Source organism: Staurois parvus, unplaced genomic scaffold (assembly GCF_062004578.1).
Source record: "Staurois parvus isolate SC_StPar_1 unplaced genomic scaffold, SC_StPar_1.0 ptg000018l, whole genome shotgun sequence".
NCBI classification, from domain to species: domain Eukaryota; kingdom Metazoa; phylum Chordata; class Amphibia; order Anura; family Ranidae; genus Staurois; species Staurois parvus.
This window is the reverse complement of record NW_028317814.1, coordinates 11,737,772-11,751,342: the sequence shown is the minus strand read 5'-3', so window position 1 is coordinate 11,751,342 and position 13,571 is coordinate 11,737,772. Positions and strand designations below refer to the sequence as shown.

At 42.2% G+C, this 13,571-nt stretch overlaps 1 protein-coding gene across 1 annotated transcript; it reads right to left on the bottom strand.

Annotated features, from left to right (window-relative positions):
* Window positions 1-3,119: 3,119 nt before the first annotated feature.
* Window positions 3,120-12,203, bottom strand: LOC149473070 (small ribosomal subunit protein mS34-like). Its single transcript, XM_089683613.1, has 4 exons — window positions 12,179-12,203; window positions 11,691-11,776; window positions 7,956-7,998; window positions 3,120-3,412 (listed from the first exon to the last, which is right to left on the bottom strand). The coding sequence occupies exons 1-4, from the start codon at window positions 12,201-12,203 to the stop codon at window positions 3,120-3,122; spliced, it is 447 nt and encodes a 148-aa protein (XP_089539739.1).
* Between the last annotated feature and the right edge of the window lie 1,368 nt (window positions 12,204-13,571).

Below are 13,571 nucleotides of genomic sequence, written 5' to 3'. Positions count from 1 at the left end.
CAGCATTACCATACCGCCATTTTGTCTCTTAGCCTAAGCTCTGCCATTTTAAGATAAGTATCCATTTTAAAACTTAGTCAGTACTTAAAGATGAATTTGTGTTTTAAGACTGTTTTTTACTTTCGATAAGAGCCTAAGGTTCCTCTTTTCCCTTCAGGTGTAACTTCCCTTTTTCTTTTAGCTAGCACAAGACTGAAAGTCTGCGGTTGGATATATCCTGTTGCAAGATTATTAATAATTATAGCCAATGTTAAATAGGGAAATTGTCTACTTTCTATACTGAGCAAAATTTCATGTTTGACGCACTTAATAATAATTTACATAAATGCCAAATGATTGGGCATGACTGACGTATGTAATATTCTGATTGGTTTATGCATATCTGACAATTGATTGGTTCTTCTATTTCCATGCATTGTTTTAAGTTTCATATATAAGTTTAAACACGGAAGAATAAATTCAGTTCCTTCTGAGATACCACCTTGTGTCTGTGTGCATTTCCTGTGTCTCAGAGGGGGCTCCGGGCCTGAGGACAGACACTGATCAAGGCCAGGGACTGACGGGGGTCAGTGGCTCGAGAGGAACGAGAGTCAATTCCTTTCAGCTACAAAAAGCGTTTACAAGCTGTGATACTTGCCAAAGGGGGCAGTACAAGATATTAACTCTGCAGGGTGCCCAAACTTTTGCAGATGCCATTTTTTTGTTTTCTGTTATTTTGAAAGTGTAAATGATGGAAATAAAATCTAACTTTTGTTGACATATTATAAGAATGTCTAATCTGTAATTTGATGCCTTTTGGAGATTTTTCCATCTTTCCTTGGCTTCTTTATGCACATTAATACAAATATTTAGCTGGGGTGCCCAAACTTTCGATCCCCACTGTATATACCATGGTTTGTGGACTCTATAACTTTCCTACAGACTAATAATATACAATAATTTGGGTTATTTTCATAACAGAAACAAAGAAAAATGCGTGGTTTTTTTTTCAAAAGTTTGTGTTTTTTTGTTTATTTAGCAAAAAAAAACTCAGTGGTGAATAAATACCACCATAAAAAGCACCTTACAGCATCTGTCTCCATCCTGGGGATAATGGGATCCTGCCGACATTGGGGATCCCTGTAGACCTGCTCCGCTGCCTGGAGCGGGGAATCGGGTTCTGTTTGACCCCCATCCGTAGAGCTGGAGGTTCACGGCCTACGTGGCTTCCGAGAGGGGCCACACTATATGCCACGGCTCATATATCCCCTCCCCTCGATGTGCTAGTGTCCTGCGATACCATGGGCAGAGTTGCTTCCCTCTGATGTGGGTTCAGTTTCCACCTAGTTTAAACTTATTCAGTAATATTCAAGAAAATATTTTTCCTAACAAATTCATTCAAGACCATATTGCAAAAATGAATACACCTCAATGAAAGTCTTAGACGCAAAGCTAAGTTTTAGACAATAAAATCCTAATTAACAAGAATTCAACTACAGGTGAGTCTAAATATTCATTAAACAGGTGTACAGCAGTTGATTATAAAAGGGCATTACTTAACAAAGAAAACCCCTCCCATTTCATGCTGTCAGCAATGGCACCACATGGAAGAGAAATGTCACAAGGCCTGAGAAAGAAAATAATTTCTTTACACAAGAAAGGTGAAGGCTACAAGAAGATCAGCAACACTTTACTTATCAGTCAGAATTCTGTATCAAAAGTGATACAAAAATTTAAAAAATATGGAACTGCAACCATCTCACAGAGACTTCCAGGCTGTCCACGGAAGTTGACACCTCGACAAGAGCGTCTTCTGATGAGAGGGGTTAAAGAAAATCTCCATGCAAGTTCATTGCAGTTGTCTAAAATAGAAAGCAAAAACTGGGGCAATTGTTTCCTATGACGCAATATGGCGTATACTGCAATGGCATGCATAGGAATGGCATGCATGGGTGTCATCCACATAGGAAACCTCTCCCATGCACAAAAAATCCTGCCTAGAATTTGCCAGGGAGCATACTCAAAAAGAAGACTACTGGGACTCTGTACTCTGGAGTGATGAGACCAAGATAAATGTTTTTGGAACTGATGGCTTCAAAACTGTACGGTGTTGCAAAGGTGAGGAGTACAAAGAAAAATGCATGGTGCCTACAGTGAAACATAGTGGTGGCAATGTCCTTCTGTGCTGCCGCATGAGTGCTGCTGGTGTCGGGGAGCTGAATTTAATTCATGGTATCATGAATTCACTGATGTACTGCTCTGTATTGAAAGAGAAGTTGTGCACTTTTCCAACATGACAATGATCCAAAACACACATCTAAGGCCACTGTTGCATTTCTGAAGAACAAGGTGAAAGTGATTCAGTGGCCAAGTATGTCTCCTGATCTGAACCCAATCGAACACCTATGGGGAAATCTTAAAAGACAAGTTGAGCATCACTTTCCATCCAGCATCCAGGCTCTAAGAGGTTGTTCTCGAAGAATGGAAAAATGTAGATGTTGCAATGTTGCCAACTTGTTCATTCCAAGCTTAGAAGACTTGGTGCTGTCCTTACAAATCATGGAGGTCATACAAAATACTAGATATAGTAGTTTTTGTTGTGGGGTGTATTCATTTTTGCATCAACTAATTGGAGTAAAACTGAAGATTTTGTAATCTACGTTATACTATTAACCTTACTTTCATGTAATGAGCAAAACAAATGTTACATAAAACTCAGTTTTGCCAACATTTTGGAAATTGTTCTTGTGTTGAGATGTTGAATAAAATCTTACTTTTCAAAAGGGGTGTACTCATTTATGCTGAGCACTGCATATATGGAATGCCTTTAAATTCTCAGTAGCACATAATGGTGTGATTTTATATAAAGTTTTATAACAGCCCAGTAAACATCAAATAGGAAAGTCCAACAGTTACTTATGGTGTCATTGAGTAAAAATGACAATTTTCAATTACGGAAGGTGTTGTGTAGTCTTTACTCAGTATGGTCTATAACTGAAAACAACCCTCAACAAAGAGCAGAGCCCACAACCCCAATTACCATGGCACTTTGTTGCCATTTTGGTTTGAAGGTCACGCTGCTGACAATAAACTGTACATGAATCCATGTTTCTAGGAAGTAGCAGAAGTCCATGGCCTTATCACACTGGTGTCCCTGTTTTGGCTCTCCTCACTTTAAGCTCCTTTTGGAGCTCATGATCAGATTCCCGTAATCTCCCAATGTCCAGCATGGGCTCTGTTAAAGGCTTTCCTTCTTTCTGCAACTGAGCCAGAGCAATAGCCCTCAGTAGTGGTGGGTATGGCACATAGCGGACAGGTTCTGGCTCCGGCAGAGGGATAAATTGCTTGAAGTTCTCTTCTTCATGCCGTGGTATAAGACGCCAGTCATGGTACATGACTTTGCTGATCTCCTGCTCTTCAGGCACGGTTTTACCTGGGTGAATGAAGAAGATGACCATCAATATAAGATCATCAAGTCACTCTACCTAAGATAGGCTCTGCTTATGATCCTGGATGAGAAATACGCTATATGGCTAAAGCTACAAGGACCCCACTCCAAATAATTGAGTGAATGTGTTTTAGTGAAGGGTACTGTTCATTCTACAATTCTCTAGCATACAAAGACATTTAGATTTGGATGTCAAGCCTACTACACACGGGCCAAATGTCGAGCGGTATTTTGGCATCTTCCAATTTTTATTGCATATTTGGCCCGATGTGGTAGCCGGTCTGTCAGAAGCCAGACGTTCGGTCGGCTTCTGTCAAAGAGGCATGATTGAAGAAGGTCTGCTGATCAGCTCCTGATCAGTGCTCTCAGCCAATGGCTGACAGTGTTGACCGAAGTGTTCTGTCCGGGATGGGGGGCATCCCTGTCAGAACCCAATAGCACAGCAGGGGAGCTCGCTGTACCAATATCGGATCATTAGTATACTATGACATACAAAGCCATCTACAACACTGCCCCAATTTACATATCTGATCTTATCTCTATCACCCAAACCGTACTCCTTGCTCCTCGCAAGACCTCCTACTCTCTAGCTCCCTTATCTCCTCCTCCCATGCTCATCTCCAAGACTTCTCCAAGGCATCACCCATTCTCTGGAACTCCCTACCCAAATCTATCAGACTATCACCTACTCTACTTACCTTTAGGCTATCATTAAAATCTCTCTCTTCAGGGAAGCCTATCCCGCCCTCTGCTAATACTGGAATCCTCTATGCTTCCAACCACTCCATCCCCCACAGTTTTACCTATTGTACCACTCACCCCTCCCTCTTAGATTGTAAGCTCCAAGGATCAGGGCCCTCAATTCCCTCTTGTATTGAACTGTATTGTTACTGTATTGTCTCCCACTATAATGTAAAGCGCTGAGCAAACCATTGGCGCTATAAAAATCCTATATAACAATAATAATTAGTACAGTGGCTCCTCCTGAGCTGTCCGTTTTTTTTCTCATTCAGTGTGTACCAGGCTTTAGTGCAAATAAAAAAAGTATCATGGACAATACTCGATTGTTCCTAAAGACATTCAGACAATTACAATCTGGTGGCAATTGTTCAATACGAATACCCTTAATTAACCTGAGATGTCCAACAAACTCATATGGGTTTGATGGTCAATAAATGTCCGCAAATCGTTAACCATATAGTGTACTTCACTCTCTTTCTTAACTACCTGCCGACCGCAGATAGCCGAATGACGGCTTCACTGCGGCCGGCCAGTTCTGAGTGGACGTCATATGACGTCCCCCCAGAACGCGCTCTCCTGCGCGCCCCAGGGGGCGCGCACCCGGCGATCTCCGTGATCGCTGTGTCCTACAGACACAGCTGATCACGTGATGTGGTAAAAGGCCAATCACAGCGCCTTTTACCACCTGATCAGCGGTGTCCAATGACACGCTGATCAGAGGGAAATGCAAGTGCCGGTTCTCGGCTGCACTTTCCTCACGCTGTCAGATCGTGAGGAAAGTACTGCCGAGAACCTGCAGTTGTCAGAGCGGGGATCGGCACCGATCATCAGGGCACTGATGATCAGTGCCCTGATGATCGGTGCCCAGCAGTGCCACCCGCAAGTTCCGCCCACCTGTGCCCAGCAGTGCGCCCACTAGCTCCGCCCACCTGTGCCCAGCAGATCACCCACCTGTGCCCAGCAGTGCATCCACCTGTGCCACTCTGCAGTGCCACCTACCTGTGCCCAGAAGTGCCACCTACATGTGCCCAACAGTGCCACCCACCTGTGCCCACCCACCTGTGCCCACCAGTGCCACCCACCTGTGCCCACCCACCAGTGCTGCCCACCAGTGCCACCCACCAGTGCAGCCCAGCAGTGCTGCCAGTCAGTGCCACCAGTCAGTGCCCAGGGGTTGTGCCAGTCAGTGCTGCCAGTCAGTGCCCAGCAGTGATGCCAGTCAGTGCCGTCTATCAGTACCCATCATCAGTGTCACCTATCAGTGCCACCTATCAGTGCTTCATATTAGTGCCGCCTATCCGTGACACCTCATTAGTGCTGTCTATCAGTGCCGCCTATCCGTGCCACCTCATTAGTACTGCCTATCAGTGCCCTTTAGTGCTGCCTATCAGTGCCCATCAGGGCCGCCTATCAGTGCCCATCAGTGCTGCCTCATTAACGCACATCAGTGAAGGAGAAAAAAATGCCTGTTTGAAAAATGTTATAATAGAAACAAAGAAACTTTTTTTTTTTCAAATTTTTTGCACTTTTTTATTTATAGCGCAAAAAGTAAAGCGCCCAGTGGCGATTAAATACCACCAAAAGAAAGCTCTATTTGTGAGAAAAAAATTATCAAAATTTCATATGGGTACAATGTTGCATGACCGTGCAATTGTCAATCAAAGTGCGGCAGCGCTGAAAGCTGAAAATTGGCCTGGTAAATAAGGGGGTATAAGTGCCTGGTAGGCAAGTGGTTAAACAGCTTAGTTCATCAATTACTTTTCTACACTGTTTACCAAACTATTCACTGCAAACTCTACAAAGAATTAAAAGGAAACAATAGGGGTTATCTACTTAAACTGGAGGGTGCAAAAGCTGGTGCAGCTCTGCATAGAAACCAATCAGCTTCCAGGTTTTGTCAAAGCTTAATTGAACAAGCTGAAGTTAGAAGCTGATTGGCTACCATGCACAGCTGCACCAGATCCTGAACGCTCCAGTTTTAGTAAATCTATTCCTATGTATATGTGTAAGAATGTATACTAGAATTTGGAAAATTAATATAATGAGTTAGTTTGGCCAATTATTTTTTTTTTTCACATTTCATAACCCCTCATTTGCTGTGGCTTCAGTTTGTGTTGCTTGCCTATGAGTAAAAGGTCGGATGTTGCAATCAAATTTTATGGCATACTCCCTTTCAGATGCTATCATTTGAAGGCTGCACTGGGTTCTAAGCAGTCCTGCCAGAAAGACTTGCTTTTTTTTTTTTTCTTCAATAAAGTCATCTGCAGACAACAGGATCTATGAAAACAGAATTATATAACAAAATGCATCCACAAGATTTCTCTACGTTGATATGTTCCCTCAAGACTAGCTGGACGGGATCATCAGAGAGCATGTACGCACGGTTTTAAGCAAACTCCCACACCCCTTCCTTTATAGAAAACAGTATTTTAGATGTCATCCAGACATTTTTACCACCAACCTTAATTATTAAACTAATTGTAAAGGATTGCTTTTTATTTTTTTTTAACCACTTCCTGTCCAGCTGTTGTATATAAACGGCCAGACGGTGGCAGTACAGGGTCGGGTAAACATTTATAAACAACCTCCCCGCCCCCTGCTTGTGCGCACTCCCTGGGAGCACTGTGATCTAGTGCCCGCTGTGTCCTCCGGACACAGTGGAACACCGATCGTCGTATGGGACCTCTGTGCAAGGTACCGATCATGTAATCACTGATTGGCCAATCAGTGATCACATGCAGAGTATTAAGCAAGATGTTACTTCTGACATCATTGCTTACTACGTGTGAAATCTGTGAATGATCACAGAGGTCACATGGTACAAAGCTATTCACAACAGCCTTGTACCATGTGACAAGCTGTGACCAATCACAGCTCACACAGTAGTTCTCAATGGCTACAAGAATGCAGCCAGAGAGAAGGAGCAATGATTGCTTTTATAGCCTTTATGGGTGTAAAAGCAATCAGTGTAAAAAAAAAAAAAAAAAAAAAAATCTTCATCACCCCCCACAAGTAGTAGTGTCACCATGGTGACACTGTACTGCTAGGGCGACAGTATGTTAAAATAATAATAATAATAATAAAAAAATAAAATAAAAATGTACAAACAAATGTTTAAAAATTATAATTTTGGTTATAAACTAATTTGGGTTATTTATTTATTTTTTTTACTAAAAAGATAAACGGAATAAATTTTGGCCAAGATTTACGATGAAATATTATTTGCCAAATATTAATTGTCATTCAAAGTGTGATAGCACTGAAAGCTGAAAATTGGCCTGGACAGGAAGGGGGTAAAAGTGTCCGGACTTGAAGTGGTTAAATAACAAACATGTTATACTTAACTGCTGTGTGCAATGGTTTTGCACAGAGCAGCCCCAATTCTCCTCTCCGTGAGTTCCCCTGCTGGCACTCCTGGCTCTTTGCCCCCACCGAGTGCCCTCATAGCAAGCATGCTTGCTTCCGAGCTGGCTCTGTGTGTCCATAGACGCACAGAGCGCGGCTCCTCCCTGGCTCTGATTGACAGCAGTGGGAACCAATGAGGAGGGAGAGAGCCAAGAGAACGGCTGCTCCTGTGCACACTGCTGGATTGAGATTGGGCTCAGGTGAGTACAAGGGGAAGCTACATGCAGAAGGTTTTTTTTACCTTAATACACATTAACTTTCCCTTAATAATTTCGTTGAACTAAAATATTAACATGGATTTCTATTAAACTTTTTACAGTATGTTTTTGGTCTGTTGCTTTTTTTTAAAATTTGTAATGACATTTAATGTACCAGGACCTACCGCGATATGTTAAATAACCCCAGGCTTGCCCATGGTCCATGTTCTGGAAGACACAAACACAAGTTAAAATATGTAAATTAAGATTAAAGAATGAGCACACTGTTAACAAAACCTAGCTAGTTTCATATATTATTTAGGAAAATCAAGCAAGTTGGCAAACATAACCTTTCAAATTTATCCATCCTCCTTCGGTCACCTTAGGTCTTCAGAGTTCTTCAGTGGTATTCTAGAATCCTGCAGCTATCTTCACTGGAGTACATCAAAGAAAACACCCCTTAAACCTCTTTATGTGTGCGTGCTCTTAGCTGACAGTCTTTCAATAACAACTCTAAATTATAATCTGTCCCTATCATAAGTATACACTGGAGGTTTAACTAAAGTTCTGCAAGATGTAGCTGGTACATCTATCATGAAATCAACAGCTCTCAGTTTGTGCTATCTAAACATACACTATATTGCCAAAAGTATTGGGACACCTGCCTTTACACACACATGAACTTTAATAGCATCTCAGTCTTAGTCCGTAGGGTTCAATATTGAGTTGGCCCCGCCCTTTGCAGCTATAACAGCTTCAACTCTTCTGGGAAGGCCGTCCACAAGGTTTAGGAGGGTGTCTATGGGAAGGTTTGATCATTCTTCCAGAAGCACATTTGTCAGGTCAGGCACGAATGTTGGATGAGAAGGCCTGGCTCACAGTCTCCGCTCTAGTTCATCCCAAAGGTGTTCTATGGGGTTGAGGTCAGGACTCTGTGCAGGCCAGTCAAGTTCCTCCACCCCAAACTCAATCATCCATGTCTTTATGGACCTTCTTTTGTGCACTGGTGCACAATCACGTTGGAACAAGAAGGGAACATACCCAAACTGTTCCCACAAAGTTGGGAGCATGAAATTGTCCAAAATATCTTGGTATGCTGATGCCTTAAGAGTTCCCTTCACTGGAACTAAGGAGCCAAGCCCAACCCCTGAAAAACAACCCCACACCGTAATCCCCCCTCCACCAAACTTTACACTTGGCACAATGCAGTCAGGCAAGTACCGTTTTACTGGCAACCGCCAAACCCAGACACGTCCACTGGATTACCAGACAGAGAAACATCTCCACTGCTCTAGAGTCCAGTGGTGGCATGCTTTACACTACTGCATTCAATGCTTTGGATTGTACTTGGTGATGTAATGCCCGGATGCAGCTGCTTGGCCATGGAAACCCATTCCATGAAGCTCTCTACACACTGTTGTTGTGCTAATCTAAAGGCCACACAAAGTATGGAGGCCTTTAGCTACTTACTCTGCAGACAGTTGGCGACATCTGTACACTGTGCGATTCAGCATTCGCTGACCCCACTCTGTCATTTTACGTGGCCTACCACTTTGTGGCTGAGTTGCTGTTCTTCCCAGTTTGTTATAATACCACTAACAGTTGACCATGGAATATTTAGTAGTAAGGAAATGTCACGGATGGACTTACTGCACAGGTGGCAACCTATCACAGGACCACACTTCAATACACTGAGCTCCTGAGAGTGACCCATTCTTTCACAAATGTTTGTAGAAGGAGTCTGCATGCCTAGGTGATGATTTTATACACCTGTGGCCATGAAAATGATTGGAACCCCTGAATCCAATGATTTAGAGGGGTGTCCCAATACTTTTGGCAATATAGTGTATATACTGGAGCAGGGTGGATAAAAATCAATGATTTTTTTTAAAAAAATCTAATTTGTTTTTATTTAAATCTGATTTTTTTTATTTAAAATCGGATTTTTTTGAATAAAATGCTTTTTGAGAAAAATATATTACCATCCAAAGGTTATTCCATCATGAAATAAAGATTAGTTTTTTAATTATGTAGAATAAGGCTGTATATGTTTAATTTTTTTTGGTAAATAAATTCCATGACTACATTCACAATGTCATGCTCTTCCAGAGGTTTTTGTAAGATTATTGGGCAGTTTCTCTGCCTACAAGATATTATCACAGATGCTTGGTTTACTTTTGCAGTTCTCAAAACTGAATTTTACTCAGCGGAGATCACATGCCTCTGCTTCACAGCAAAAATGTTTTAACATGAACAGAGTTAAGAAAAAGACCTTAATCCTAACTTCTACAAACCTATGAATACAGAATCAACCCCTTCACTGCTAAGTTTCAAGAAGTTCAGTGAATAGAATAGAAACAATATTTTTCTGATTGTTTGGAGTGGAATAGATCTGCACAAGAAGAAAGTGAAACTAAGTGTGAGGAGGAAGGGGCTGACAGTCTAAGTTTCTTAAAATATATATATTTTGTTTAGCCAAATTAGTTACCAAACATGGATGTTTGTTTAAGGAAATCACATATGCTGGAATGTTATTGTTTCAGTTGAATAAATCTATTTAAATTGTTATTATTAAGGTAATGATTATTTTTCTCCTTCCTAAGTACAACAGAAAAGTTGTCCAAATATGAATGATTAACCTATTAAACTGGGGATAAAAAAACTAATATGAAAAGTTGTTATTCTAAAAATCTTCATCTACTTGCATATTAAAGATATACCAGCAAGAATCAGTCTTTATGTAGAAAACTAGGATTTAAATCAAGCCTTACTGACTAGTGATTTAAATTGTGATTTAACTCAGTTTGATTTAAATCAAATCCACCCTGTACTGGAGTATTTGTTACATCTGAACCTATGTCACCATACAATAAATAATTTACTATAAGAATAGTGATATGTAGAACTGTAGGGAAAATGATGGCAATAGATCTAGGAAGGTTCTATGTATTATTAAAAGAGCAACCTCAATGACCCTTTACCATCCCTGTGTTCTATTTTTGTTCCCCTCCTATCTTGTTAGCAGGGTTACCTTCAAAATACATACTTACACATCCAGCTGATATAGTGTTGTCCTGGGTCAAACCACCGATCCACTGCAGCATTCCAGGTCTTGCTCCACCATCTCATTTACTTACAACATCAGGGGGGAACTATCTATTTTGGGTTCTTGTAGCTGGCCTCATGATGGCATGCATGTTTCACTTCATCAGGGGGCTGGCTGCAAGAACCAGAGCCTCAGCAAGCCCCCTGATGACGTGGCATTGTAAAGTACCCCAAGGCCTCCCTCCCTTGATGCACCAGGAGGGAAAAAAAATGAAATGAGGTTCCCATGGCATCACCACAGCCTTATATTACACATGACCCCACCTTGGCTTCTAGCCCACAAAAATGAACACAACATGCAGAAGACGTAAGAGGCAGGCAAGCAAGTGTGCTGTCTTGTCTACCATGTCCATGTGTGCAGTATCCTTAAGGGCTGATTCACACTAGAATGCTGCGCGGGTTTCGTGCACCGCATTCTGAATGCGCTGCCCTTGCGACCTGCAGTGGGTGTCAGTGCAATATTACTGACACAGTAAACACAGTGCATTGGCCCACACCACATTGCATGGTACAAAAGTACCATGCAATCCAGTTGTAGTGCGTTTACAAAAGTAGTGCATGCACTAATTTAGGTGCAGTGCAGTACAATTTCAGCCCATTTAAAATGAATAGGCTGAAATCGTACTGCACATAACTGCATATGAATCGTACAGGAACGTGCAGCGCATACCGGTGCGATTCCTAGTGTGAATCAGTCCTTAGAGTCTGATGAGCTTAAATACCATGGTGTGTATTCTGGCTAAGATTGTCAGCGCCACTTTCTACCCTCTCAATTTTGCAGGACGGCGGTCATGATCTTCTGAACTCTCCCTCACCTCAGCTCTGTAATCCACTTTGACCTTAGTAATATTCCAGTAGCAAGGCTCATCGAATTGCTCCAGCCAGGACTTCTTGGTCACCTCTATGTTCTTCCATGCAGGGTTTACAAACAAATGGGGCACATTGAGAACTGGCTATATATATATATATATATATATATATATATATAGTCTTTTGGCGCAAGCTACCATTTCAGATTAGTGTTTGGCAGCTTTTTTGGAGGACCAGAAGAGGGTATCTGCAAGGTTAGGCCTTGTGTTCTTACATGTAGAGTTTACAAGCAAATTTGACTCATTGAGAGTTGGCACTATATAAATTGTCTTTTGGTGCTTGCTAACATTACAGATCAACTTTTTGCATCATTGCAAATCACACATATATGTCTACATTGTGTTGTTGATTGATCTCTTATTGCGCAGGTCTTCTCCAAGATGCAGGGTCAGAAGGTATGCTGGAAGCTCTGAGTTCAGCTGGGTATACTTACTCCTTAGAGCCACACTCTGTGCCATGGAGCATTACCTGGAGAAGAGAGATGCCTGCTGACTGGACATGTGTAGTAAGTTGTGATTGGAACAGACAACACGTTTTTGTATTAGAGCCGCTTATATTTAAAGTGGAAGGATCAGTCAACTCCAAACTGATATTTTAGTTCTTTGTAGGTGCTGCTGAGATAAAATGCCTGTTAGTTCTTTATATCTCCTGGGGATTCTCTTATTGAGATCTTTGTTGAGCATCACAGGTTTTCACAACTGATGTGGCCATTATGAGATGTCCCATTCTCTCTATTGGGTTTTCATATTTATTTTAGACTGCGGAAAACATAGCCAGAGCAAAGGTGGCCAGGAACAGTCATGGATTATAGCAGGAAGATCTCCCTGTAAGAGCAATCAAGATCTAAGAAAGAAACCTGGGGCAGTCTCAGTCTGCCAGACGTCACCTGCAATAAAATATCCATCTGAGAGGGTTAGTCCTATTTGAGGAAATCTGTACTATTATTATTATGCAGGATTTATATAGCGCCAGCAGTTTGCACAAAGGATGACAGTACAGTTACAATACAAATTAATACAGGAGGGATCAGAGGGCCCTGCTCAGTAGAGCTTACAATCTAAGAGGGAGGGTCAATTGATACAAAAAGTAATAACTGCGGGGGATGGGCTGATAGAGAAAAATACATGTACCGTTGCTAGGAGGGGGCAGGATAAGCCTCTCTTAAGAGATGAGGTTTTTAGGGATTGTCTAAAAGTGGACAGGGTAGGAGATAGTCGGACACATTGGGGAAGGGAGTTTCAGAGGATGGGAGTACCTTTGGAAAAGTACTGAAGGCAAGAATAAGAGGAGGTAACAAAGGAGCTGGAGAGCAGGAGGTCTTGGGAGGAAGGAAAAGAACTGGAAGACTGGAATTTTGAGACTAGGTTAGTGATGTAGCTGGGGGCTGAGTTGTGGATGGCTTTAGAAGTTGTTGTAAGTACCTTGAATTTAATTAGTTGAGTAAGCGGAAGCCAGTGGAGGTATTGTCAGAGAGGGGTGGAGGACACTGAATGGAAGCCAGTAGAGGGATTGTCAGAGAGGGGTGGAGGACACTGAATGGAAGCCAGTGGAGGGATTGGCAGAGAGGGGTGGAGGACACTGAATGGAAGCCAGTGGAGGGATTGGCAGAGAGGGGTGGAGGACACTGAATGGAGGCCAGTGGAGGGATTGGCAGAGAGCGGTGGAGGACACTGAATGGAAGTCAGTGGAGGGATTGGCAGAGAGGGGTGGAGGACACTGAATGGAAGCCAGTGGAGGGATTGGCAGAGAGGGGTGGAGAACACTGAATGGAAGCCAGTGGAGGGATTGGCAGAGAGGGATGGAGAACACTGAATGGATGCCAGTGG